General features: G+C 44.5%; 1 protein-coding gene across 1 annotated transcript in view; it reads left to right on the top strand.

The window, feature by feature from the left end:
* The window catches only part of CCDC39 (coiled-coil domain 39 molecular ruler complex subunit), a 220,803-nt gene that overhangs the window by 175,902 nt on the left and 17,114 nt on the right, over window positions 1–27,787 (top strand). Inside the window, exon 19 of the mRNA XM_078666498.1 lies at window positions 18,033–18,148. Within this exon, the coding sequence (XP_078522624.1) occupies window positions 18,033–18,148 (116 nt within the window). The remainder of the gene's footprint in view (window positions 1–18,032; window positions 18,149–27,787) is intronic.

Below are 27,787 nucleotides of genomic sequence, written 5' to 3'. Positions count from 1 at the left end.
CCTGATTGTATTTAAAATATTGCAGTTCAGATATGTTTTGGGATGGTCATGTCAGCTAGTATACATTGTACTAAAAATTGTTGAAATTATTTGAATGTTCCTGCAGGTCAGGAGTTTCCTTTTTTGAAGCAGCGACTGTTCATTGAAATGGAGACATGCTTTTTTGAGACAGAAACCTGCCAAAGCAATTTGTTCAGGTCTTGTTTTTGATTAGCCCATTGAAATGTATACCAGGCATTTCCTTCTTTTGAACTGTATTTCTTTTGCGGTCCATGTCTTTTTTCTTTGACTGAAGGTTTTTGTCAATAATCCTTTATTATATTTTTCAAATCCAGTACAATGTAGAAGAAGAAAGTGACTTAAACTTGAAAATTAATTAAATCAGACTGCAGTTAAGAGAACACATACTACATTATAAAAGCAAGTAACAGCCAAGGGGGAACTACGTGTCCAAAGAAAAGACAAAGGGAGACTAACTGATACAGAGTCAACCATTTGGCACATGAGGAACATATAAAAAAGTACAACACCATAAACATGAACCAATCTTACCTGAGTACAGCTTCATGAGACCCTAGCATTGTGTCACATCGGCTCCGGGCAGTGCTTCTACTGAGGGAAGAGGGAGCAAGGGGGAGAAGCGGCAGTGACAGTCAGCAAGGTTGGTGTCGGAGAAAGGGGTGGCAGAGGGTCTAGGGGAAAAAAAGTAAGTTTGTAGTGGGCAGGAAACCAGCCAAAACAAAAGACCCTGGACTGACTACAAAAAAGGTATATAATGACAACTCAATGGATGATCAAAGATACCCATCAGTCACCACTCGAAAACCGCCCTTCATCATTTGGGATTTTTTGAAACCATCCATGCGAGTATGTGTTATACAGACGTGAGGAGACCAAATGGTAAATAGTTCTCCTCCGCTGAACAAGCAATGGTGTGGTCTACCACTCTCTGAGACTAATAAGTGGTGAAGCGTGGTGTGACTGGGGGGGTGCAGTGCAAAGAACCAAAACTAGAACGTGAAAACATAGTAGAAAAATGTGTATAAAATTGGATAAAGGAGCATAGAACAAACTTTATTGGGGTGATGCTCTTTTGCCAAATTAAAAAAATTATTGTATAAAGACAGTTTGAGAAATGCGCTGTCTAAAGATGGAACCAGGCCAACATGTTTCAGCAATATATGGACATAATTGTCCTTGCTTTCTTCAGGACCTCATAACAATCGAATGCTACTGCAAAGAAATTTATAAATCATAAGTGACAATATAAAACAGACAAGTACAACAAATCACCTGCAGTCTCCAGGTGAAGAGTCTTGTCTTAGCTCACAGCTAATGTCGTTCACATAGTCTGTGAGTCGTGAAGACCTCACCCCACCTGGCAGTGGCTCAGGATTAGAGTGAATCACCGCTCTAACCGTCGGTACTCCTATGCCGGCGTCTCCCGGTTCAGACGCCGGCATAGGAGTACCGACGGTTAGAGCGGTGCTTCACTCTAATCCTGAGCCACTGCCAGGTGGGGTGAGGTCTTCACGTCTCACAGACTATGTGAACGACATTAGCTGTGAGCTAAGACAAGACTCTTCACCTGGAGACTGCAGGTGATTTGTTGTACTTGTCTGTTTTATATTGTCACTTATGATTTATAAATTTCTTTGCAGTAGCATTCGATTGTTATGAGGACCTGAAGAAAGCAAGGACAATTATGTCCATATATTGCTGAAACATGTTGGCCGAGTTCCATCTTTAGACAGCGCATTTCTCAAACTGTCTTTATATAATAATTTTTTTAATTTGGCAAAGCGAGCATCACCCCAATAAAGTTTGTTCTATGCTCCTTTATCCAATTTTATACACATTTTTCTACTATGTTTTCACGTTATAGTTTTGGTTCTTTGCACTGCACCCCCCCAGTCACACCACGCTTCACCACTTATTAGTCTCAGAGAGTGGTAGACCACACCATTGCTTGTTCAGCGGAGGAGAACTATTTACCATCTGGTCTCCTCACGTCTGTATAACACATACTCGCATGGATGGTTTCAAAAAATCCCAAATGATGAAGGGCGGTTTTCGAGTGGTGACTGATGGGTATCTTTGATCATCCATTGAGTTGTCATTGTATACCTTTTTTGTAGTCCGTCCAGGGTCTTTTGTTTTGGCTGATTTCCTGCCCACTACAAACTTACTTTTTTCCCCTAGACCCTCTGGAACCCTGTTGTTGTTCTGTATTTGTGGGGACTGTTCACAGAGTTTGGTCTTTAAAGATTCCCCCGGGTCCTACCTCACCGTAGTGTTTATGTTGTCGGAGAAAGGGGTACCACATGTCCTTGTAAAGGTTTAGCTAGCCCTGAAAGCAGTAAATGGTCTGATCATGGAAGGCGGCAACTACCATGTTACGCATCCAGTCCGTGTGCATCGGAGGAAAGTGTTGCTTCCATCTTCTCAGAATGGCCATGGTGGCCACCGAGAGTGCCGTGTCTATCCACTGCTTGGCGTGGCAGATAATCTCTTTTAAAGCTAAGAAGAAAGATTAGTTCTGGATTGAGAAGCAGGGTTCAAGCATTGGGAGTGTTCATGGCGTCTATAACTTGGGTCCAGTTGCTTTGGAAGGAGTCACAGACATAGATCAGGTGCACAATATATCCTGGAATATGCAGGCCGCGTTGGAGGCCAGGTTGACTCAACATAGTCTCTATGGGGACCAATGCCAACCCTGGAGGAGTTTGAAGAAACCCCGCTTTAGGCACACCTCTCTTAGACCTCTATTGTGGGTGTTCGGGAGTTCCGTCCAGTCCTCATCTGGGTAGTTTTTGGCTAGCCTCACACCACTTATCCTTCAGAGGGATATTGTTTTATACATTCTTGAGACCACTCCAATATAGCAACTCCTGAGGTGTAAATAGTCACAGCAGCAGACCTAGGGAGGGCGAGTGGCAGCGGCTGCAGTTCTGCTGGTAGCTGGTACCGCCAAAATTGACTTGCGTTGAGGTGAAATTCTTCCTGGCAAGAGGGAAACGATTTGAAGGTCCCACTGTGAAGCAGTTGGCCACTTTAAGGATTCTTTGGTGAGCCAAGTCCCTAGTGAATTGGCACGCCACCTATTCTAAATGCTTTTCTGTCCCATATTTAGGCCTTCTTGTGTAGATAAGCGTGTATGTTAAGGTTTTTGTGTGTTAAGTCCCAGATCTGGAACGTCTTCTGTAGTAGAGGATTAGAGGTGCATTCACCAGGGGCTAGAGCTTTCTATAGAAGTCCAGGAGTCCCTGTTCTATTCGGACCCAGTCTGGGGTTTTCAAATCTCTCAAGAAGAAATAGGCGAAACGAGCCAATTAATGGCTTTTTAGTAGAGGCTTTGTCCAGTAGACAAAGGCTTCCTGACTCTGTATCACCTCCCAGTTTGAAGAGTCCAAGGCAGGGTTTCTGTCCATCCCAGACGTAATCCTTGATCATCGTATTCAATTTCAGAAGTAGGTGTCTCAGGACACCCACTGGGATCATTCTGAAAAAGGAACTGAAACATGGCACTGTGGCCATTTTGATCGTCTGGATGCGATCCCAAAGAGATAAACGTAAATGGGACCACTTCTTAAATCCAAAGCTGTGGTAGTCAGCGGAAAGTCCATAGATGCGAATTTCTGTCCCATTTCTTTGCACCAATGTTTCACTCATCTCAAACTTTAGGGCCTGATTCCCAAAGTTATTAATAGGATTAAGCGCATCTTTTACTCCTTGCTTACTACTGAATTCCAAGACTAAGTCAGGAGTACTATAAGAGTAAATCACAGCAAACTCTTTCTGTATGGGGCCCTCAGACAATTTAATGGACATTTTAGTTTCTCTGAAGGAGCATCCTCGCTGTTGAACCAGTCATTGAAATCTCCTGAGCGGAGAGTACTTCAGCACAAAGGCTTAACACATATAAATCTTTGAAGCTTTGAACGGTTCCACATCCTCCCTTCATATTGTCTTTCCAAATGCTAAAAAATGATACCATGTATTATGTGAACAGACTTTTATTTTTCTTAACATTTCTTACGTTATGCAAGGAAGCAAGAGCCTCATGATTCTGAGAATGTTCATATAGCATCACCATACAAGATGTCCATGTAGCAGAGAAAGTAACACAAAGTAAACATATAAGCACTTTCAGAATCATCCCACAAATGGACTGTTGGTCACAAGGCAGTGAGTACTATTTGTGTGGTTTTAGAGATTCCTCAAGTGGACCTTGATTAGTCACCACAAAAAATGATTTGCTTTATGTAATTCTTGAGAAGGAGAGCTTTAGGGCTACATTTCTAGCTAGCTAGTTATCTGAACTGTCCTGCTTGACATGCTCAGTGAGTGAGGGTTCCTTTTATAAACACTGGTTATGTTAATTGCTCTTCACCTTTTTCTTTTCTATTTGCCCAATGCGACCTCTTGTAGGTTGCTCCATCAGTCACTCTTTTGTTGTTAAGTACTGACGTACAGGGGGTACAAGAGTGCCTTGCTCCCTCCCTCTCTTGTTGTTATTTATATATCTGAACTGTCTTCCATGATTTCTTTGATGCCCCTCTTGCTAGTGGTCCTGAGGTTGGTGGGGCTGTGATGTATCGCGTTTCAGACATTCTGATTCACCGTCAGTAAATGTTGTAAAAGGTGTTCGGCCTGGCCTTCAGCTGCACACCTGCTCACTTGAAAGGTGAATGAGGAAGGTCATGATGTTTCTGAGGATGTCTTTTGTATGACATTGGCAGTAAGTTATAAATATTTCTGATTGACTTGTGCCTGTCAATGATTAGATTTCCATCAGTAGCTTGTCTCAAAACATTATCAAAGAGGTTTTGTGCCTGACCATGGATATGTCATGGTCTTTCAAGTGATGAGAACATGAGGTTTCTAGTTACTTTAGCATGCTATTGATATATTTTTTCCGCTTTTTAAGTGTAGCAGGTTGTTAGCCCCGCATACAGGCTTTTATAGCCTTTAAAGTGAAATTGGTAGTATCACCTTTCTTCGTTGTTTATTTTTAGCCTTCTTATTTCCGTGATATAGCGCTTCTAGATACAAAGGTAGTGGATAATTAAACTTACTCTTGAATCATTGGATCATTCCAAGCTTTGTTGGTAGCCTGGCACTTGCTGCTGGTATAATGTTGTGTGTGCTGGTACTGTTCATACTAGTCTGCGCCATGAGCTCCATGCCCTCCACCCCATCCAGTACATAGGTGCAACCCTGTCGGTTACCTTTTTCACTGGATGTTGTGGATTTGAAACTGTTTCTCTTGTCATCATTGAATTAATAACATAGGCCTAGCACTGACGCTCTTGATCTTTTTTGTGTATTTTTTTTCTCATTGCTACTTTTCCCATCCATCCTTTTCTTCTGTTAGCTCCGCTCCACCCCTATTGTAAGACTTTACCCGATCCTTGCGCTACAGGCACAACCTTAAACTTGCAAAGGCGGCAGTGTGAAAACTGAGCCAAGATACAATACAACACAATTATACTTTTTGCAACAAAGATGAGAATGTTAAAGAAGGATTTATTTTATGAAGAACATTCATTTAATCGTACTATAAAATACAAAACATATGTAGCAAAAATAATATCTAAATGATGAAAAGCTTACCCAAATATAACAATGCAAGAGGGTCCTGCAGGAGCAGAGTTAAGTGTCTCAGTGTTCAGGGATTGAAGTTATGAAAGTGTGAAAATATGGTTATCTCCCAGGTTAGGGATAGGTTCTGCTAGTCCCTTGCAAAATGAATATCTCATGGAATGGTGGGTCTATCAACTGTTAGTCACCAGCTCCACAGTAAAAGTGTCAGACCTTGCAACTGATTGTAGATAGTAGACAGCTGTCTGAGCCATCTGGGGAGAGAATGTGGCCAAACCACTAGGGCTGTCAACCTCGGAGCTGGGGAACCGGGTTAGTCTCAGCAGGGACGCTCAACATTCTGTGATGCTGGGAAAATCACGTAATCTCCCCGTGCCTATCAAAAATGTACGTGTCCATCTGTAACAAAACTGGTGCTCATGTAAAGTGCTCTGATACCTTTGGGTCTAGTTTGCGCTATATAAAACTAAAGAAAAAACTAAAACATAGGGGCAATCTGTCTGTGAGCTAGCTCAAAGGCACACTGGCACACCCTTGGGCCAGGAAGACGACCTTTGAAGTTGCAGAATTTAGCTAGCAGGTAAGCCAATGGCTGCTGTACAGGCTACACTGCAGTCCAATGTCAAAGGATGTTCAAATGTGCCTCAGAGATATTTGTTCTGGTAACCAGGCCCTTTTAGGCTGGAGATGGACCCTTGCTTACGATAAACCACACTAAGTGGAGCTCGTGGGTTCTATGAAAGGACAAGTAGGAGGGAGGGTTCAAATATAAATAAAGGCACAAATGCAAAAGTTGATATAGTGAGCGATTGTACCTGCCAAGTGTACTCACCACAAAGTTCAGTCTTACTTGTAGATGATAGTTTCTGGGGCACTCATCCTCAAGCTGAGGGTAGAGAGTGCTTCTTATGATTCTCTGTCCACGTCAAAGGGCTCTGGAATGGCTGGGTGCTTACACACAGCATGGTCAGCAACAGGATTGGCTAGCAGAACTTTAGCAAGGTTTCAGGTTTAGAGCTGTCCTTGAGGAAATGCCTAATCAAACATGCTCCACATTCAGGAAGCACTATAGCCAGCAGTGTCTTTGCAAGCATATTTGGTGTAGATCTTTGCTATACTGGGCAGAAGCTCCAGCTTATATTTGCAATCTGTGGCATTTGGACAGCAGCCCACTCTCAGTCAGTGCCAATACATTCTAAAAGTTTGTGTTTCCAACCAACTCTGTTTGGGGAGAGTTTACGTCTTTAGGAAAGGGCAACATCCATATCTCTTCTCCTAGAAGGGCAGCACAATGAGGGCTGGTGCCTAAGTGACACTGGGCAATTACATTCTCCATATGTATTCCGCTCAGAAAAGACTTGGCCACAAAGGAACCATAGGGAAGAGATATGTAGAGGAGCCTTTCTTCATTTTGCACTCATGGTTTCACTGTGAAAAAGTACTCATTGTCATCTTAGTGTAATGCTAATGATAGGTGCACTGAAGGGAATTGTGAAAGAGTCTCATTTGCCATAGGTATCCAGATGTAATTTACTTGGGGAGGCCAGAGAACGTGAACACTGGATGCGAGTAGTGCACCCGAAAAACGAATAAATGCCACCAGCAGCCAGGACCTTGGTAAGAGGTTTAAGAGCGGCTTACCATCTCGAGATTACAGGATGGGTAAACTAAGAGAAGGCCTCCTCAGTCATGGAGCACACCATGAAAATAAAAAAAAAGAAGAAAAAATAAAAATGTCAGGGATGTATCATCGAAAAACCAAAGGTGATGATGGACGGAGCTTTGACGATACAAACACTCACCCCCAGTCAACTGATCTGGGTTTAATCCATCACCGTTCTTTAGCTCACTCCGCCACCCCAGTTCAGACATGGTCATATGCAAATCAGTCTGACCCTGTGCCTCATGGGAACAGTCCAGCCCGAACTGCCAAGACATGTCTTCCCTGGACCGGAATCAAGCTTCCCATTAGTGCACCCGAAAAACGAATAAATGCCACCAGCAGCCATGACCTTGGTAAGAGGTTTAAGAGCGGCTTACCATCTCGAGACTACAGGATGGGTAAACTAAGAGAAGGCCTCCCCAGTCATGGAGCACACCATGAAAATAAAAAAAAGAAGAAAAAATAAAAATGTCAGGGATGTATCATCTTCACAGATCCCTGGTGACGTTTATCATTACAGCTACTGTGTTCAATATGTAGCTCAGCACATGTAATTCCTAATCCAGCCTTCAGAACACAGCTGCTAAAGATCTGCTGATGTCACACACATGATCATCTAAGTCTCCAAAACCCCATCACTTTCACCATTGTTTGAGTGGATGCCAACTCAAAGTCAATAGCTAGGTCTCTCAGAATCACCTCAAGTAAACATAAACAAGACAAAGAAGATGGAACTTGGTTTTCCATAGTTTCTACCATCGCCCTTTCAATACGATAAAGAAATTGGGCATCCACAGGGACACCAATCTCGTCCTGGCGCCTTAAGTGGTTTCTTCTGTCACAGAATAACTTAAGACAGGTCTTTTAATTCTTTGTTTTTTCCAAAGTCCTGTATTACTAGCTTGCAAAGACTCAACAAACACTTCTTGGGTCTTTCAGCCTACATATTGTGCCGACGTACCTACTCCACTTCACACAACCACTGTAAAATCTCACAAAGCACGTTACGGGGTAGGCAGTGGTCAATGCCCCTTAATGTACCATAGCTAACCCCCACATAAAACGCTTCAAAGATATCCCTAAATATCCCAAATATATCCCTTAATTATCTTATTCTCACCCCTTGCATGGGCTAAGCTCAAGACTTGCTTTTTGGCAGAAGCTAGATAATACAATGACCAACAGTTAAAAGAAAACATAATGTAAAGTTAAAACCAATTTAATTAAAAAATAATATTATTCAACAACCACAAAATGTTTGAGAAAGTGCCACGAAAGAAAATTTGAGAAAATAGCTTTCTTTTAACGATCTACTTTTACATTCATCAGCACCAATAAGAAGTCTATGGGAGTCAGTGATTTCAGCTAGACGGAGAACTTCTTTCTTTAAAGATAAATCAGAACGCTAAATTCAGGGAAATCTGGTATTACAATTCAGTCAGAGATGGTCTGCTAAGGATAGTTCTTCTGTTCTTATGCAGGGGCGACAAAGAATTCTCAAAAGAAACTGCAGTGTTCCTGTCTACAGACTGACATTTATATAGGGAAAATCTATATCCCTGTTGGTGCATTTTTCAAACCAGCCCTAGAGCTTCTCAGAAACTATCATACACTCCCATTTATATGTCCCACAATCCAGGAGATTTGGACTGAGCTGCAAATGTTTGCACACTACATTTCGTATTCCTTCCATTATGAGTCCCGTCTTCATATCTGGACAAGATTTCAATTTTTCCTACTTAATAATCGAAGAAAATGTGTTGGGTCATTTGGAACAGGTGATGTAACCACCCACTAGAAATGAATCTAGTGATCTGCCCAATCTCTCAGAGAACTATGCCCTTGTCATTTGGGCTGCTTACGGCTCTGATGGGACATTCACATTACCAGGTAGGTCAAGTAACAATAATTTTAACCTGCGAATAAAGAAATATTGTGTAGGAATAGTATTTCACCAAACTGATTTCAGGTATGTGAGTTATAAAGAAATATAGTGTAGGAATAGTATTTCACCTAACTGATTTCAGGTATGTGAGTTACATATGTCCTTCAGTATTATACGTGGGTGCTGCCACCTGGGAAAGTTTAAATTCTGCTTTCAATCCACTTCAGAGGTTCAGCAGAAACACTAGCGTTTAGGCACCTGCTTATCCCATATGCTGACAAGGCTAAGATGAAAGGCAAAATGAGGCAAATGGGCCCTTTTTCCGAACACCATGTAAATCCCGTTTCTGTTGCCAACAGGGAATTGCACCTGAATCGGAATTCCGAGTTCTGTGGTAATTACAGCTATTTTCCAGTTTTTTTTTTACAGAAGAACATAGTCCAGGAGCTACACTACACCATTCTCCTCCCCAACCAACGCACTACAATTGGGCAAAAAGTGGACAATGTGTAACCCCGCATTTACCACAAATCGAATGCACAACAAAGGGTGCTAGCGATGAAACAGACTCTAGATGTACCAATACATATTTTCTCATGCATACAAAACAATGGCAAAGGCTATACAGATTGTAACTTGTGCTTTCCACAGACCAGCCACAAGCCGAATGCGCAACTGTTGCACCGCTCCACTCTGTTTGCATCCCAACCACAAAAGCCATTAAAAGAGCATCGTATTGGTTGGACCCGTCCCAACGTTACCCATCAGACGTTACCCATCAGACAGCACATTCTATTAATTTGCTGATTTGCATTCTAGAGCATGCCATCACAATATCATACTCTACAAACATCTAATGCATACACTGGCAATGGGCAACCATTTTACTGGTTAGAACATAAAGTGGGCGCATCCTCTGACTCTTCTCAATTCTGATTTAACTGAATCTAAGTAGACAGACACTATGCCAGCAAAAACTACAGACACAGCCTACAAAGAAAAGTACCCTAGTAAGCCACTACCTCATCCAGTGGACTTTGATCATAACCATTGTGTTCTCTTCTTTGTAAATAGTGCACACAACACTCCACACATTCCATAGAAAGACCTTTACTTGTGGAATGGGATTTAAAATGGATTTTACGCGTGTGTAGAAACTGAAATCTTACAGACATGGCAGTATTGGAGTTAAGTTTTTGCTTGAAGTAGAATGCTAAGGTACCTTTCAGCGAGGGTGATGGCTTGTGGATGTCGGGTAGGAACTGGAAGAAGTTGGCTGAGTTGTAGGGTGTTGTGGTTGCACAAACCAGAGCATTGCACCACCGAGCATCACTTTTTCTGACACACCGGTGGCGCAATGCCCTTCTCCATATTTACAAGGTGGCGCTAAGCCACTTTGCGTGGCTTCTCCCCAACTTGTAAATATGGCCCCCCTTGCCGCTCTTTTTTGTTGCAAAAGGTGGTGAAATGGCTGTTGCTGTGGGCCTTCCTATGCAAAACACCCTTTGCCTTTTGACACCCCCAGATTTACAAGGATCTGTAAATCTGAGACAGCATCAAAAACTAATGACTTTGAAAAGGGAGTGTTAGAATGGTGCAACAAGGAGAAACACTTTTATTTCTCCTTGTTTATTTGCTCTTTCTATCTGCAGCACACATAGAAGGAGCAAAATACCATTAATAATTGTATTTGTGCAGGAAGGTGTCCCTTCCTATACAAACACAATCATCCTTGCAACGCAGGCACCGTGTCAACCAAGATGCAAGGATGCCTGCGCTAGCGCTAGGCAGCTTTTTAAGCTTCGGCGCAAGGGAAAACACAGGGGTATGCCGTATTCTTGTAAATACTTCACATGATATTGTTTTTGAAATGACGCAGCACTGTGAAATCGATTGCAGTACTGTGCTGTGCTGTTTTGTTGTAAATATGCCCCCTAGAGTTTAAGAAGAGTTCAGCATGAGTGTATACAAATTCATCCAGGGATGTCTGCTAGGTAGCAGCCTGATATTTACTCCAGTATTGGAGCTTTCATAGATTCACATGCCTGAATCCTTTCCAGTCATCCTGTACATAGAAAAGCAATGCTTAGTAGTATAGCAAACTGAAAAGAGGCCTAGGCCCATTTCCCTATTGCAACCCATAACCCTTGTTATGTAAAAGAGACTAAACTTTTCCCTGAACCAATCAGAGCTCCTCACCCTCTAGAACCCTCCTGAGAGAACCTTCTGCTCCTCAGATTTTCTACCGCACGTGTGCTAGGGAGTCTCCTTTGAGCTCTGCTCAAACTCTTCAGTATATTCAATTGATATTGGACCTGAGTGTTTTTTCTTCTCCAGATTTAATTTTTGGGAATACTTCAGACTATTTCTCCTTCGTCTACCATGGCTGACAAGGAGAAAAAAGGATTATTTAGAGCTTGTGCCACCTGCTATAAGAAAAGGCTCTACACAGACGACCCTCATAAGGACTGCATCTACTGCCTTTATCCAGACAATCAGGCAAAGGATTGCAAGGTTAGTCGTACCTTTTCCAATAAAACTTTGAGGGATCGTGAAGGAAGGCTTCTACTCTGGCTTCAAAAGGTGAAGGCTCGAAAGGAGATCTTATCCAGTGACAGTGAGGAGGAGTCGTCTTCTTCCAGGAGATCTCAGAAAAGGAGCAGATCTCAGGCTCCTACCTCAGGGGAAAGACCTGAGAAGGCCCTTCAAAGGACTACCCCAGGGTCTTCAGGGCACAGTCCCTCAAAATCTCCTTCCGGTAAAGAGAAGGAGAAGAAGGGTCATGCTTCGGGGGTTAAACAGACCAAGAAAACTAGTTCAGAGCCCTCAAAATCTCCCCCCAAGGTCAAGATTTCTGTCAAGAAACCATCCTCCACACCTTCTGAGGAGAAAGTGGAGAAACCTGCATCGTCGACGGGAGCGTCGATTAGGAAAATAACGTCGTTGAAGAAACCTGAGGTAAAAGCTGTTTCAAGGGCTGTATCGCCGTCGACAGTACCACCGTCGATGACCATGTCTACACAGAGATCGGCGACGACAGCATCGACGACGACGGCTGCGACTACAACCACGTCATCGGCGGGATCGTCGACGGCAACAATGACAACGCTAACGGCAACGTCGCCGGTAGCATTGACGACGATATCGTCGACGGTGCCAGTCGACGAGGAAAAACCCCCCAAGAAAAGAGGTTTTTGGCCTGGAAAAGGACAATTACGCCAGAACTTACCTCTCCAAGTAAGGTGTCGCCTCTGGTACCATCTCACCTTCTGGAGGAAGAGGATTCGGAAGGGGACGAAGGTGATGGCGGCACTTTTGGTTATGCTAGTAGCCCGTATCAGTTACAGGTGAAGTACCAAGAGGAGGATTCAGATGAATATGTAGTTCAAGAGTGTCCTCAGCAAGAACACTGCCAGGAACAGCAGGAAGAGATGACAAGTGTACCATCTTCCTTGTTAAAAGATCTACAATTGATGTTAGAGGATTATAGGAGGAGATATCCTGTACCTCAAGCCTCAAGGGGAATTCCCGAGTCTACGCCTCAACCACGCCCTGTACCAAGTACACCAGTGCGTAGGCAGGACATCTTACCGGAACCCCTCCCAAGATCTTCACCACCGAGATCTGGTCAAGACCCAAGGACCACAGATGAGGAGGAAGAAGGAGAGATCACGGACCCTAGCAGAAAGGGTGACCCTAGCAGAGAGTGGGACGTTATCTCATTCCGTCACCTTCATCTCCTTCTCCAAAGCCTCTTGATTCTCCCCCGGAGGACCTAGGTGGGTTTCATAATTTAATACAGAGAGCCACTAAAAGATTCGCACTCACCATGGCAGAGGATAAGGCGGAATGTTTCCTGTATGACTTCAAGGAACCCAATCGTAGGACAGTTAGATCCTTACCGATTGTAAGTCATCTTTGGGAGGAAGGCCTGAAGGTCATGGAAGCACCAGCTACAGTGACTCCGGTGCTCGCCAGGTTGGACAAAAAATATTAGGCGCCTTCAGATGCTCCAGCTTGTCTTTTAGGTCATCCTAAGCCGGACTCAGTTATTACCCAAGCAGCTCAGCAAAAATCAAGAAATCCGTCAGTTCCTATTACGCCACCACCGGACAGGGAGGGTAGAAGGCTGGACAAAGCGGGGAAGAGATTTTCCTCTATGTCTGCCCTGTTACTGAGAGCTTCGAATGCCCAGGCCATTCTAGGGAGGTACAATAGGCAAATGTGGTGCGACCTTTTCCCTTACATAGACCATATACCAGAGACGGAGAGACAAGAAGCCAGAAAAATTCTGCAAGAATGGGAGAGGACTTAGCGACCACGGCATTCAGATCTCTGGGAGGAGCTGCGGTAGTACGCAGGCAAGGATGGTTGAGGGCAACAGTATTTAGACCGGAGGTCCAGAATAAAATCTTGGGCCTTCCTTTCAACGGTGAAGATCTATTTGGCAAACATATAGATGATACACTACAGAGTATCAAAAAAGATACGGATACGGCTAAGTCATTGGGAACTCTACAATACAGGAAGGTTTCTTTTCGAGGCTCTAAAGGTAGAGGTCAATCATTTTACAGGGGAGGATACCAACAGAGTCGATATTCCTCTTACTCCACCTCATCTCAGCCCTACCATCAGCAGTATACACAGCGCCAGTCAGGAGGCTATAAAAAATCGACTCCGAGAGGTAAAGGAGGTCGTCAGTGGAAAGATAACACCCGACGACAATGACAACCTTATAATTCCGGCTACACCGATTCCTCTGAGCTCACATGTTCCCCTGGGTGGAAAGATTGCTCATTATTTTCAAAATTGGCAACCGATAACTACGGACCAGTGGGTCCTCAACATTATTCAATTCGGCCACACTCTAGAATTTCCACAAAAACCCCCTCGTACCCCGCCGATACATCAGAAGGTCAAGCATTTACATCAAATGCGAGAGGAGATTCATGCAATGCTCTGAAATGGAGCAATAGAACCGGTACCGAACTCCCAGAGGGAAAGGGGGTTTTACTCCCGCTTTTTTCTCGTCAAGAAAAACATCCTTCAATGGCGATTCTGGATCTCAGATTCTTAAACACCTATCTCAAAAAGCAATCATTCAGGATGGTTTCTCTGCAAGACATCCTTCTACTGTTGAACCCATGAGACCCTATGACCACATTAGACCTACAGGATGCGTACTTTTATATCCCCATCCATCCTTCACACAGGCAGTACCTTCAGTTCATGGTAGTCGGAGAACATTACCAATTCAAGGTACTGCCCTTCGGCCTGAAATCAGCCCCAAGAATTTCTACGAAATTCCTGGCTCCAGTGGCTGCGATTCTAAGACGACAGAAACACAAAGTATTTCCCTACCTCGACGACTGGCTAGTCAAGGCACCATCAGCAGCGTTGGCCCGAGCATCAACAGAGGCTTGCGTGGAGTTGTTTTCCAGGCTAGGTCTGACTCTACACGAAGAAAAGTCATCCCTTCAACCAACGAAAAACATCACTTTTTTGGGAGCAATACTGGATACAGAGAGAAACAATGCGTTCCCCTCCAAAGTAAGGCAGCTGAAAATTATTTCTCTCTTCCAAGACTTTACAAAAAGAAAGTGTCTTTCAGTACGCAAGTACAAGTCATTACTGGGAACAATGTCATCTTGCATTCCCCTTGTACCTCACTGCAGGCTAAGAATGCGTCCGTTGCAAGAGCAACTAGAGCTGCAATGGCGTCAAGCGGAGGGATCCTTCGAGGATGTTGTCCAAGTCACGCCGGTCATGGTTCAAGCAGCAACATGGTGGACTCGAAAACTAAATGTCTTGCAGGGTCTTTCATTCCTTGCAATTCCAGCCCCATTGATAGTGACAACAGATGCGTCCCTAGAAGGATGGGGAGCGTTCCTTCAAGACCTTCAGGTCAGCGGTCGCTGGAAGTTGCACGAGCAACAACTACACATAAACTTACTAGAACTCAGAGCGGTCCGCTTCCAATTGCTAGCCTTCCTGCCAAGGATAAGAGGATCATCTGTGTTGATAAGAACGGACAACACAGCTCCAATGCACTACTTAAACAAGCAGGGAGGAACAAGATCACTCTCCCTCTCTCAGGAAGCCCAGGACATATGGGAATGGGCGCTACGACACAGGGTATCCATAACAACAGAACATCTCCCAGGGGATCAAAACATCAAGGCGGATACTCTCAGCATGCTCAAATCGTCCTGCCATGAGTGGGAGTTGGACCAAGGAGTCCTGAACAACATTTTTCAAAGATGGGGAGAACCGACAGTAGACTTTTTTGCAACAGCGGAGAACAGGAAATGCTGGTTCTTCGCAAGCTGGCTTTCCCAACGGGGATCTTGGGGGAATGCGTTTTCGATGGCATGGTCAAGCATCTTTGCCTACGCCTTTCCTCCAATTCCCCTGCTGCCGCGAGTGCTTGTGAAGATCAAGAAAGAACCGTGCCGACTAATCCTAATAGCCCCAGGGTGGCCCTGACAACACTGGTTCACGGAACTTCTGCTGCTTTCGGAGGTCCATCCGATTCGCCTCCAACCAATATCATCGCTTCTGACGATGTCCCAGGGACAAGTGCTCCATCCGGACCCGAGATCCTTGCGCTTAACGGCCTATCTCCTGAGCACTGTGAATTTCAGCATCTGAACATCTCAGAATAATGTAAAGATATCCTCTCCAAGGCCAGGGCAGATAGTACGAACAAGACCTACAGAATGAAGTGGAAGAGATTTTGTCTCTGGTGTCAAAGAAGTAACGTTCATCCTTTGAATTCGGCACCTCATGAGATTATTCCATGCATCTTGCTTTTAGCTAAGTCGGGTATGGCTCACGCATCTCTAAAAGTACATTTAGCTCCAATATTACGCTACAGAAGGACTGCTTAGGGAACATCCTTATGGTCTGCAAGAATTGTTAAACAATTCATTAAGGGATTATTCAGAGTTTTTCCTCCAATAAAACCTCCTCCACCTCTTTGGCGTTTGAACATAGTCCTTTCATAATTAATGAAGCAGCCCATCGAACCTATACACAGGGCAGATCTCAAATTCCTATTGTGGAAGGTGGCGCTTCTCATCGCTCTAACTTCGGCCAGAAGAGTGGGGGAATTGCAGGATCTCACAATTCAAGACCCTTTTCTGCAATTTAAGGAGGACAGGATGATTCTCAGAACTAATCGAAATTTATCCCAAAAGTACCAACTGACTTTCATTTGAATGAGCCATTAGTTTTAAAACATTTCTTTCCACAACCAACAACAGCAGCAGAAAGAGTTCTACATTCGCTGGACGTCCAGTGATGTCTCAAATTCTATTTGCAAGAGACTAAACACTTTCGCAAGTCTTCACAGCTTTTTGTCGCTTTCAGTGCACCCAGGAAGGACTTCCCTTTATCGAAACGTGGGATTGCCAGATGGATTTCCAGTGCTATAGTATATTGTCACCAAGCTGCTGGGAAACCTCTGAACGCACAAGTTTGTGCTCATTCAACGAGAGCAGTGTCCACCTCCACTGCGTTATTTGCAGGAGTGCCGATCCAGAATATCTGCAGGGCAGCAACCTGGAGTTCTATGCACACCTTCACCAGGCACTGCTGCTTGGAAGCAGCCGCAGAGACTGATGTGGCGGTAGGAGAAGCGGTGCTGAGAAACATTATCCAATAACGGTGAGCCCTATCCTTTTGTCTTTGTACAAATGCACATTTATTCTATTGTTATGTTTAGTTACAGTGATTGCAATATTGATATGCAGAATTCTAAAATAACGATGTACAGAATGATGCTGTATTAAGTGACTATATGAAAGCTTTATGCTACTGCTCGCTATTCTGATTCAGGCATGTGAATCTATGAAAGCTCCAATACTGGAGTAAGAAAACAAGTTACTTACCTGTAACTGTAGTTCTCCAGTATTGGAAGCTTTCATAGATTCACATGCGACTCACCCTCCTCCCCTGAGAGGCTCACCTTGGATTTAGCTTGAAGAGTGTTTTTTATGCACAAGTGCGCGAAAATCTGAGGAGCAGAAGGTTCTCTTAGGAGGGTTCTAGAGGGTGAGGAGCTCTGATTGGTTCAGGGAAAAGTTTGGTCTCTTTTACATAACAAGGGTTATGGGTTGCAAAAGGGAAATGGGCCTAGGCCTCTTTTCAGTTTGCTATACTACTAAGCATTGCTTTTCTATGTACCGGAAACTCCCGTCTCGACGACGGGGAATGATTCAGGCATGTGAATCTATGAAAGCTTCCAATACTGGAGAACTACAGTTACAGGTAAGTAACTTGTTTTCTTGGGAATGGAGGCAAGTCGTGAAAGACTGAAAACTAAAAAAAGATAGGAGTAAGGCCAGCTTGGAGGTTGTAGGTCAAGCTGAAAGACGGAAAACATGTCACACAGTCATGAAGAGTCTGGGGAGAATCCTAACTGATACTTGTGAGAGGCCAAGTTTTAGGAAAACCAACAAAGATAGTAACTCAAGTGTCAGTTACAGTTAGATTGATGATCAGCAGCAGTTTTTTTTCTAATATCACAGGTAGCATAAGTCTTTTTGAAGCATGAAGCATACACCGGCGATGACAGCCAAGAGAGAATTCTTAAAATTATACTTTTGTTATTAGTGGCTGAATGGGTCTGAGGGCGCACGCGATGAATTCGAGGGGAAATAAACTCAAAACCCTCTTAGTCACATAAAAAGACAATAATTTGACCATCGACCACGATGGTCCCCTTTCTGTGTGGAGTTCAAAAGAGTTCCCAGATTACTGAGGAAAGAGGTATTGCCCACTGCAGGATTTAATGTTTTGGCTGTAATACCACTAAGACAATGTGACAAGTTGGAAATGTTTATAAGTGTAAATTTGTGACACAAACTCCCTCTGTAGTTTGATCTAGAGCTGCCAACGATCACATCCACCCCCAGCAGCCGCCGCAGTTCCGCCCCGGTTTCTGTCCGAAGTTCGGTGCTTTCTACTGCTCGGAGCTCATTGTCTTCTGGAAGGTAACGAACACTACAACTTATTCATCGGGGTTTGTTTGTCGCAGTGAACTGAAAAGGTCCCACATAGATCATTTTAAAATTGTGAAGAAACTATTCATGTGTTTATCCAGGATTGGGGTGCTTGACCAAAAGACTTTTGGTTGACATGACACGAAGAAGAAATAAAAACTCATTTTTTTTATAAGCGTTAAAACAATAGGTATTTGTATATTGCTTCATCCCAATGTTTTCTTGTCTTTATATAACAGGTGTTTCTAATTTGCATTTTGTAGTACTCCATATACAAACTTCGAAAGAATGGTAGGCTAGGTTATTCGGTGCCGGATTCAAACTTGTGACATAGAAATTGAAAGAAGATGTCAAAAGGATATGATTAATCAGCTTGCTCCTTTTGCCGGTTGAAGTTACTATACTGTGCTTAATGTAAACCACTCTTTTTATATAGTATAGTCCAAAGATGTTTCTTTAGTCGTGTCACATTACTGACACAAAGTAACAGAAACAAGGGTAAAGCATACAGTCACGTGAGGCATAAGAATACAATATAGTAAATTATAAAGCGAAAACTCAAAATATTAGTCTTTGCCCCTTCTGGAAACTTGGGAGACACAGTATTGGTCAGCCAAGTTCTTAAGGTATGGAGAAGGCTTATGGCATTCTACATTACCCCTTTGGTTTGGCAAGGCTTATTCAGGAGCTGGTCGTCTGGGTTTGCTAGTATTTGGGAAGAATAGGGAGGGTGGATTATCCTCTCTGGCTTTAAGACTCTCCTTAGAAATATGGATAGTAAGCACCGTTTAGATTCTAAGGGCCTCATTACGATGTAACTCTGAGGTTTTCCGAGTCGTTTTTTTAACCCCTGTATGATGATGCAGGCGGTTGAAGGTGAAACTGACTGGTCATTCCGACTGGATTCCGACAGGCTCAAGGGGCCAGTCGAAGGCCACACCGTAATCCCTAAGGACGGAGTTTCCACCATCAGGATTGCAATGTCTGTTTCCGTCAAGTCCATGTCGGGCTTTCCAACATGGAAAGCCTGTCAGAAAGCGACATTGGGGGCCCCCTAGCAGGGCCCCCTTCTAACTGCGGCCTCCAGTTGGGGGGGTGAGGGGGCACCTATGGTGCCCCCTGTTAATCCCTGCACCGTGTATTGCCACACGGTGCAGGGATTAACAGAAACTGCCGTTCCTCTATGGGAGGTTGTGCTATGGCCGGTTTACGGCCGCAGCACAAGCTTCCATAAAGAAATTGGATTATGCAACTGCACCATGTGCGGTCGCATTGTAATAGTGGTATCGGGAGAACCAACGGGCGGTCGGTCGGTCCCGAAACCGCAACTGTGTAGCCTTCGCGACATCATAAGGCTGCAAGTGTGGAAATGTATGAGATTGTGCAGGGCTCTGGGCTTACCCACCAGAGGGGAGGCATATAGGTTATGCAAAAGTGACACGTCCTCGATGATGGTTGTGGTGGTTTCTAAATTTCTGTACCCCACCTGGTTAATTAGATGTAAAATGTTAGGTATTATATGAAATTAAGGCCCCAATTTTCTTTTTAGCTGATTCTAATTGTCTGAAGATGGTGGCTGCTTTTTGCGTTTTGCACACAGCTGGGACACCTGGAAGCAAAGCGCCAGCTATTGTATGAAATCATCTGCTATTTGCATGTTTTGCACTTGATTTTAACCTGACGATGAAATCTCATTAATCTCTTTAGATATTTAAGAATTGTTAACTATTTTATGCTTGTATCCTATTTAAAATATCATCATGCATGTATTTTTGAGGATGAAACAAAATGTTTCGAACTATCAGTAAACACTACTTCAAAACGACACTAAGAGTAGGCAGGCTTGAAAGAGGGCAAAGCAGGTGCTGATGTAAAACATCCAGGTACTGTAAATGGTTAACTTTGTGAGCATATTCTAGTACTTATATGCTCTTATCCTAAAACCTTCTTACCATTTGGTGCGCCAGTTGCGCTGCTTTTATTCCCCCTTTTCTTTGTACACACATTTCCTAAAGCAGCCTAATCATACCTTTTTAACATAATTTGAAATACCTAGACACACATTATACGTCGCCGCTGCTTGGGCATAGATATTTGTTTCATAGAGTGTTCCCCTTTGCAGCTGATAAGGTACTGCCAGGCTAGTGTGCAAATCTGTTATTGCGACTGACATGTCTGACCACAAGCACATTCGTATTCTGCCTCAAAAAACATTAGTGGGAAGAGAGATCGGGCTACCCAAGGTAACAGTCGCCCTATCGTAAGTAGCAAAAACAACATTACCTCGGGTATCTAGCATGTGACGATGGAGATTCCTAGGATAATTGAATTGGTATGGGACCATCACAAAAAGAACCTGGTGTATGCCCAGTAAATCATGACATTATTAGATCCTTGAAAACCAACCTAGCATGTGACGATGGAGATTCCTAGGATAATTGAATTGGTATGGGACCATCACAAAAAGAACCTGGTGTATGCCCAGTAAATCATGACATTATTAGATCCTTGAAAACCAACCTAGCATGTGACGATGGAGATTCCTAGGATAATTGAATTGGTATGGGACCATCACAAAAATAACTTGGTGCATGCCTGGTAAATCATGACATTTTTAGATCCTTGAAAACCAACCTAGGTGTCATGCTTCATTAAAGGGTGGTCTACATCCGCCCACCAGTATGATTGCAGTGGGAATCCAGAATCCAGGTTTTCAAGTTGATCGCCGGCCGACGTGGTGTGCGAGTGTGGAGGAGAAGGACTTTGGATTGCCGCTGCCTCCTGCCGCGGCTCCCGCAAAAGTTTTGCCAGCTCCTATGCCATTGGGGCGCCGGGGCTTTGGGGAACTGCCTGCGGCCCCCGCCAAGAGTGCTGAGAAGGCGCAGAGAGGAGTCAGCCTCGGCCCGCCCCAGCATCAGCACTGGCCCGAGTCGGAAACCGGTGCCGGGACTGCGCATCGGTGTTGGTGATTGGTGCTGAGCAGACTGTTTCAGCGAGAGCACCCAGCGCATGGCAAAGCAGTAGGAACTGCAGTGTCCCCTTGTTGCTTGCACCGTGAAGGGGTAACACTGCAGGAGCATTGAAAAGAACATAGCTGCTTTCTTGCCACATTGAACATTGAAAGTTAGTTTGCACTCTGACCACCGATTGCAGCGAGTGTCAAGGAAAACATGGAAAATGCCGAAATTGCTGCTTCGTAGTCACTGGAGTTTGGATCTATTTCGTTGTTTGACGCTGTCTGCTGCCGTCGTGCTCAACAGACGAGTGAGCGAGAAGGGAAGACGCCACACCACTGATACGCAGGTTCCCACGCTTCCGACACCCTCTAAGAGGTTCTTACCAGCCTCCTCATCCGCCGGTCCGCCCGTCCAGTTGGGGCTCCTACACACAGTAGGCAAGGAGCGTCAGGAGGCTGCAGGTAAGGAGCTGCTCAATCGTTACAGCGCTCCTTCGAGACAGTGCACTCTATTCCATAGCGCAGGGGATTATCGGAGCAGAGGTGAAAAGGTGAGCACAGCCACAGTAGGCGAGTGCACTTCTTATTTAAATTGTTGTAACATCTGGGATTTTTGGTGCGGGACAGAGCAAGGGTAAATAAATAAGAAGCTGCTGTGCTTTACTGTGCAAGTGACCCTTTAGTGACACTACTTGGGTCGCAGAAAAAAAAAAAAAACAAGGATTGCATTAGCACCGGCATCAGACCCAGCTGCTTTCTGACTTTCTCCTGGTGGCATTCCCTCTGGTCAGTAGCTACAGCTCCAACGCCGGGTGATTGGTGCATTGGCCATCGGCGATAACATCGCCACCCCCCTCTGCATCGGATTGAAAAACTTTATGCAGAGGCAGTGTGGAGGAAGTGCTTTAGTGCTCTAGTGGGGCAGAGCACTGCACTGATCCGTCTTTCTCGCCCCTCGCAGGTGATTGTTGCCATCATTGGACATCATTGGATACCCAGTTTTGACAGCTTTATAGACCGCCGCCAGATCATCAGGGCTTTTATCAGGGCTTTATCAAAGCACTCTTTAAGACATCCAAGGTAAAGAGAACTTTGAATAGAACTAACATACTTGAGCTCACTGGACAAACCTTCGGAAATTCTGATCACCCGCCCTGATTTAGCCCTAGATCTAGGCCCGCAACTTAAGGGAAACTCGCCCTGCCCAGTCTGGTCATCCTGCTGGGTGAGCCGGAGAGCAGGCGAACAGTCGCTGCTGGAGGCTGTTCATAGGTCAAACTATACTAGCTCTTCACCGCAGAGCCCAGCGCAAGGATCAACCATGCGGACCAGAAACTCAAACCTGGTCCAGCACCAGGACAACCACCGTCCTCACAAAACCGCAAGGCGGCAAAAGTCCAAGATACTGTATCCCCTAGGTAGAGGATGCGCCAAACCCGGATCAATTCTAAGGGAGGGACAGCCGACGGATGAATCAGTATCAGCAACTGCAATAACAACTGCAATCTCATCAGAAAAGATCACACATGCAAGTCATATTACGGCAACAGCATCAGAAAGACCACGACCAAAACCAACAGCAACAGTGACATAAGAGCGTATTTCTACCACACAACTTTAGAAGACAAATTTGTTGACTCTGACAAAGTATCCCACACACCCCGTGCAGAAATTACTGTTAGACAGTTGGGAGACAATTGCAATTACACTGACCAGAGCTTAGGACTCCAACCAGAAGTTCCACTTTGTCCAAAAATAACCATTATCACGGGAAAAAGAGCCCCGGAAACAACAGCGGATCCAGGATTATCCAGTTCTAATAATCCAGCATTTCAAACTTTAGAGACCGCAAAAACGGCCCATACAAATGAGGAAGCTAGCTTTCTCATTGCAAACGAACAACCGATGGGCCCCACTCATTATCAAAACCAACATCAAAAGCTAAAATTGGTCTCCCCGGTACCCCAAGCGGGGACATCATCAAACAACCAGCCTATTGGCCAGCTGAATGAGCTGACCCAAAAGGACTCAAATAAACCCTCACAGCCCGGCCAAACAATCACGTCAACATGGGTCAAGTCCTACGACAGGGCTAAAAAAGATACATGTGCAGTAACAAAGGCAGCCTTATTGGCCGCACATTCTAACAGCCCCAACTCTGTGCTTTATAGCCCAAATCACCAGTTAATCTTGAGAACACCTCCTATATCACCTTTAATCTCCTCCGTTTCCCAAATAACCTATAGTGCTAATAATCACACAGACCACAGTGGAGAACTTTCCAACCAACCAAATTCACCACTTGGCCTCTCAATTTTCGAAGTGATCAAGGGCTCTTCCTCAAAACCAAGCAACAACACAAGCATATATAGAACTCCTTTAAGGCTTCAAACAGAGCCTCTTGACTCCTCTCCTACCCCTGACGAGATCACAAGTCATCATCTTTCACCCAGACAGCGCCCTAATCCTTCAAACTCCAGCTCTCTCCCACACGCAAATGAGCATTGGACTTTAGGTTCTACGAAAACGGGAGCGGAAATTGGTTTGCAGCCCCCAAAAATAGTTGAGAACCATCTAGCATTGATCAAAGATGCCTTGATTTCAATGGCAAATGCTGCCATAATGCATGCAGACAAATTGGATATTCAAATAAATATACTGCAAACAGTCGCAGGACTGATTGCTGGACTAGATTCTAAACTGGAAAACTTAAATTCACTGATCCACAGAGCCCAGGCTACTACGGCCTTAATGGTCAAACAAGAAGACTGTGGATGCAGTCCAATACTCCAGAATCTAGAAAAGCTCCCAGAAATCATGAGCACTCTAGTTAAGGACCTTAAGAATGAAGTTAACAGGCGGCCAAATATACGCCATACTCTCTGCCCCAACAGAACACAAAATTGTCTACAAGTAAGAAGAACCCACAAACCAACAATAAGGATGCCTTGCGTGAAACCACAGGGGCTGCAAGTGACCAAATAAACAGTGCAGAAGAACCGGAAATAAAAATCGACTGCAACTTAGACAATGGCCCAGGAACTATCAATGAGTCAAAGTCCATAACTTCAGACAGTCAACATCTATCCAGAGAAAATTAAAAAAGCTAAATAAATCAAGAAAAATTAAAAATCATATTGGCTCGGACGGGAAACTAAGGAGAATAAGGATTACCATAAAGACCAACATGGGGCTATTACCTCTCTACAAAAAACTATCGCAAAAAAAACAAAACTACAAGCATGCAAATTGATGGGACAACCAATTGCGAAAACATTTCTCTTGGTTCTTTAGGACATCCTATGGCGCATCCTTCTAAACCCCTGGATAGGACTGACTAAGAACCTAGGTGGCACTTTAACAACACACATGGCTCACAAGCTGAAGAAGTAACCCTTGAACAAAAGAAAAACCTGAAATCTATCTTAAAGCAGCATGCAGTGATCAATGCGGAGTACGCAAGCATGAACAGCATTAATCAAGGAAAACACAACCCATACAAAACAAATAAATGTGTTCCCGCAACAGACCATAAAAAGCTCCAGCTAACTACAACATCCATTAATCATAGGGAGATGAAATCCATTCAAACATGTACTGACGATCTACTCTCTTCCAGCGACCTCCAACACAAGCTCTGGAGTAATGCTCAGCGGATGGTAGGAAGCCCAAATCTGCCCAGGGAAGACCTGGATATCCAGGTTCTAGAAACGTGCAACTCCATAGAGGAATCTCTCCATCAAAATCTGTCACTCACCGACGAAATAAAAGATCAAGAAAAACGAAAAGTATTGCTGTATCCTGAGTATACCTCGCAGGCGGAATGGCACATCCTTAATAGAGGCAATCTGCTGAGGCTCTGCGTAAACTTACGGGGGTTAGAAAAAATAAAAACAACTGACCTTGACAGCGCGTCCTTTCTCGCCCCTGGGCCAAGCGAAATAAATGAGACAACAGAGATAATCTTCGCCAATCGGGCCATGTCCGAGACCCTGAGAGGAAACAACAAGCAATTGGGAAACTGGGGCATAAAAATCATGACCCCGGTTGTGACAAAATACCCGGCGATCTTGAAAAATAGTAACCCGAACGAACAACTGTGAAATCAGGAACTGAACAACGAGGAAAGGATGCTTACAAAGGATTTAAATCGTCCGGCAACAGCCACTGGGTATATTCTCCATGGTATTAAAGGTGGGCCAAAAATAAATTTGACCAGTGACCGCTCAATTAAAATAACAACACACGCAGAAGGGGGCAACCGCTCCTGTCCCACCATGGGGAACATCAACAAAGACTGGTCCTGGCAGCCACGGGCCCTAAACCCCTGCCCCTACACCAGGTCCCCCACGAGGAGACTGTGACACCTGAGGCCCAGCACCTCTTAAGAGACAGCTTTGTTCAGCATAGGTGGCCTTCGGAAAACATCCAAACATTAAAAATTATGACCTGGAAGGTGCTGATCTTATCTGTACCCAGGAAACATGGGCAACTACACCTATACCAATAAGAGGCTATGCAGTATACACCAAACCCGCCATCAGAGGTAATATATTCGGGAGACCCTCTGGGGGGATCTCCATATACATTAGGCACTCACTGAAAGTAAATTTTACAGTGGTAAAGAACCCTTCAGACATGTTTTTGGTTGGTACTCTTAAAGGCCTTAATACGGTCGACGGCCCGCTACCAATCCTTCTGATTAATGTCTATTACAACCCCCACGGGCCTGGTCCTAACGACAAGCTCAACCAGCTGATAACTCAGATAGAAACTTTGCTCACACAGTTTGCATCTATGGAACCCATTATTCTTGGAGATTTCAATACTCATAAAATAGGGGACCCTGCATCACAAAATCACAGCTCAGGGAGCACCGGGATCTTCAACACCCTCATGCTGGCATACAATCTGGCAACAATGCACTCTTTATCCATAAAACATAATCCTGGGACTCTTTTTACACCCACTTATAATAATCAAACTACAATAGATTATATATTAAGTGAGAGAGAGTACAAAAACCCATGTCAAACTATAGTGTGCACCCACGGAGTGAAAGCAACCATGCCGCCTTAACTGTCCAGTTAACCATCACAGCAGATATTCACCACTCGCTGCACGGCGTTGGGGCATCCAAAGGGGAAGAACAGCACAAGCTCCTTAAAAGAATCAAATGGGGGCCGACGCCAATAAATAAATTTGGTTCTTGGAAACAAATGCAGGCAGGCTGGCTAACCAGCACAATTAAGGGAGCCATCATAGGCGAATGGGACTCTCTCGCCTACGAATTAGCCTCATTGCTTCGGGGGGAGCACCACATATAGAACGCCCACAGTCTCAGCCTACACTCTGGGACATGTCCCAGCGATCAAGGAAAGTGCCAAACAATTAAATACCAAACGCAGAGCCTATCAGAAATCCTGATCAGAGTTTGCCGAAATGCAATTTAAATCAGCTGCAAAAATCCACTCAAAAATGGTCTGGCAATGAAGACGTGAATGTACAGAGGCAAAATGGCTGAAGATCTTTGAGCTGTTGGCATTGAGTATATCCCAAGAATGTTGGCAATAGTTAAACAAACTCACCCATGGGGCCACTAATAGAGAGACTCTAATTGATGCGGGCAATTGGGTAGCCCATGTGAAAACCTTGTACTCGACGATTCCAACATAACTCCTCCAACCAGCCTAACAACATCAGGGGAGGGAACTGGAAACTATACTGAACCTACCTTACTGCTTCGATGATTCATCCTTCCCAAGCAAAGGATTAGTCCGTACTATTCTAAAGAAGGTTCAACACAACAGAGCACCTAGCCCCAATGGGCTGCTTGGCTCCCACTTCAGGGAAGACAATCTTCTGGATGGAAAATTTCATACAGCTATACGCCGAATGCAGGTTCCTGGGGGATGTTCCAGATTCCTGGAGGGGATCACTGCTGCATCCAATATTTAAAAAAGGGCCCAACACCGACCCCAAAAACTATCGCATGATTGCCCTGTTGGACATGGAGGGCAAGGCTTATGCAAGCACACTCCTAGTGGAACTAGCAGACTGGGCTGGCAACGGAGGCCTTTTGCCCTTCTTTCAGACAGAGTTTAGATCTGGGGGTACCACTGTGGATAACATCATTGCCCTGTCATATCTTGCCCAACAAGCAGTGGCCCATCGAACCCTGCCAGTTTTTGCTTGCTTTATTGACTATTCAGCAGCCTTTGACGGGGTAGATCGTACCATCCTCTGGCATAAATTAGCACGTTGGAACATCAGTCCGTCTTTACTGCAAGCAATTAGATCACTGTATTCACAAACCTGGGTTAGAGTCAAACTCTCGGGCGAGTATGCCACAGAGAAAATCACCACGGATCGGGGGCTAAAACAGGGCTGCGTGCTGGCCCCGATGCTTTTCAATTTATACACAGCTGACATGGGTCAAGCCCTGTACAGAGCCACTTTAGCTACCCCCAAGATCGGGCACACAAAGATCCAACGCTGATGACCTGGTTCTTCTGGATCATACCAAAATTGGACTACAAAAAGCACTCACGGCCCTCGCAGTCTACAATGCCAAAAGTAAGTTGGTTGCCAACCCATCCAAATCAAAAACAGTGATTGTTGGCCACTATCCCCCCAAAAAAAGGGGACAAGTGGAGGCTGGGTCCGCTGACTTT

This window comes from Lissotriton helveticus, chromosome 11, assembly GCF_964261635.1.
Source record: "Lissotriton helveticus chromosome 11, aLisHel1.1, whole genome shotgun sequence".
Lineage (NCBI taxonomy): Eukaryota > Metazoa > Chordata > Amphibia > Caudata > Salamandridae > Lissotriton > Lissotriton helveticus.
The sequence above is the reverse complement of the archived record's forward strand: the minus strand, read 5'-3'. Positions and strand labels throughout refer to the sequence as shown.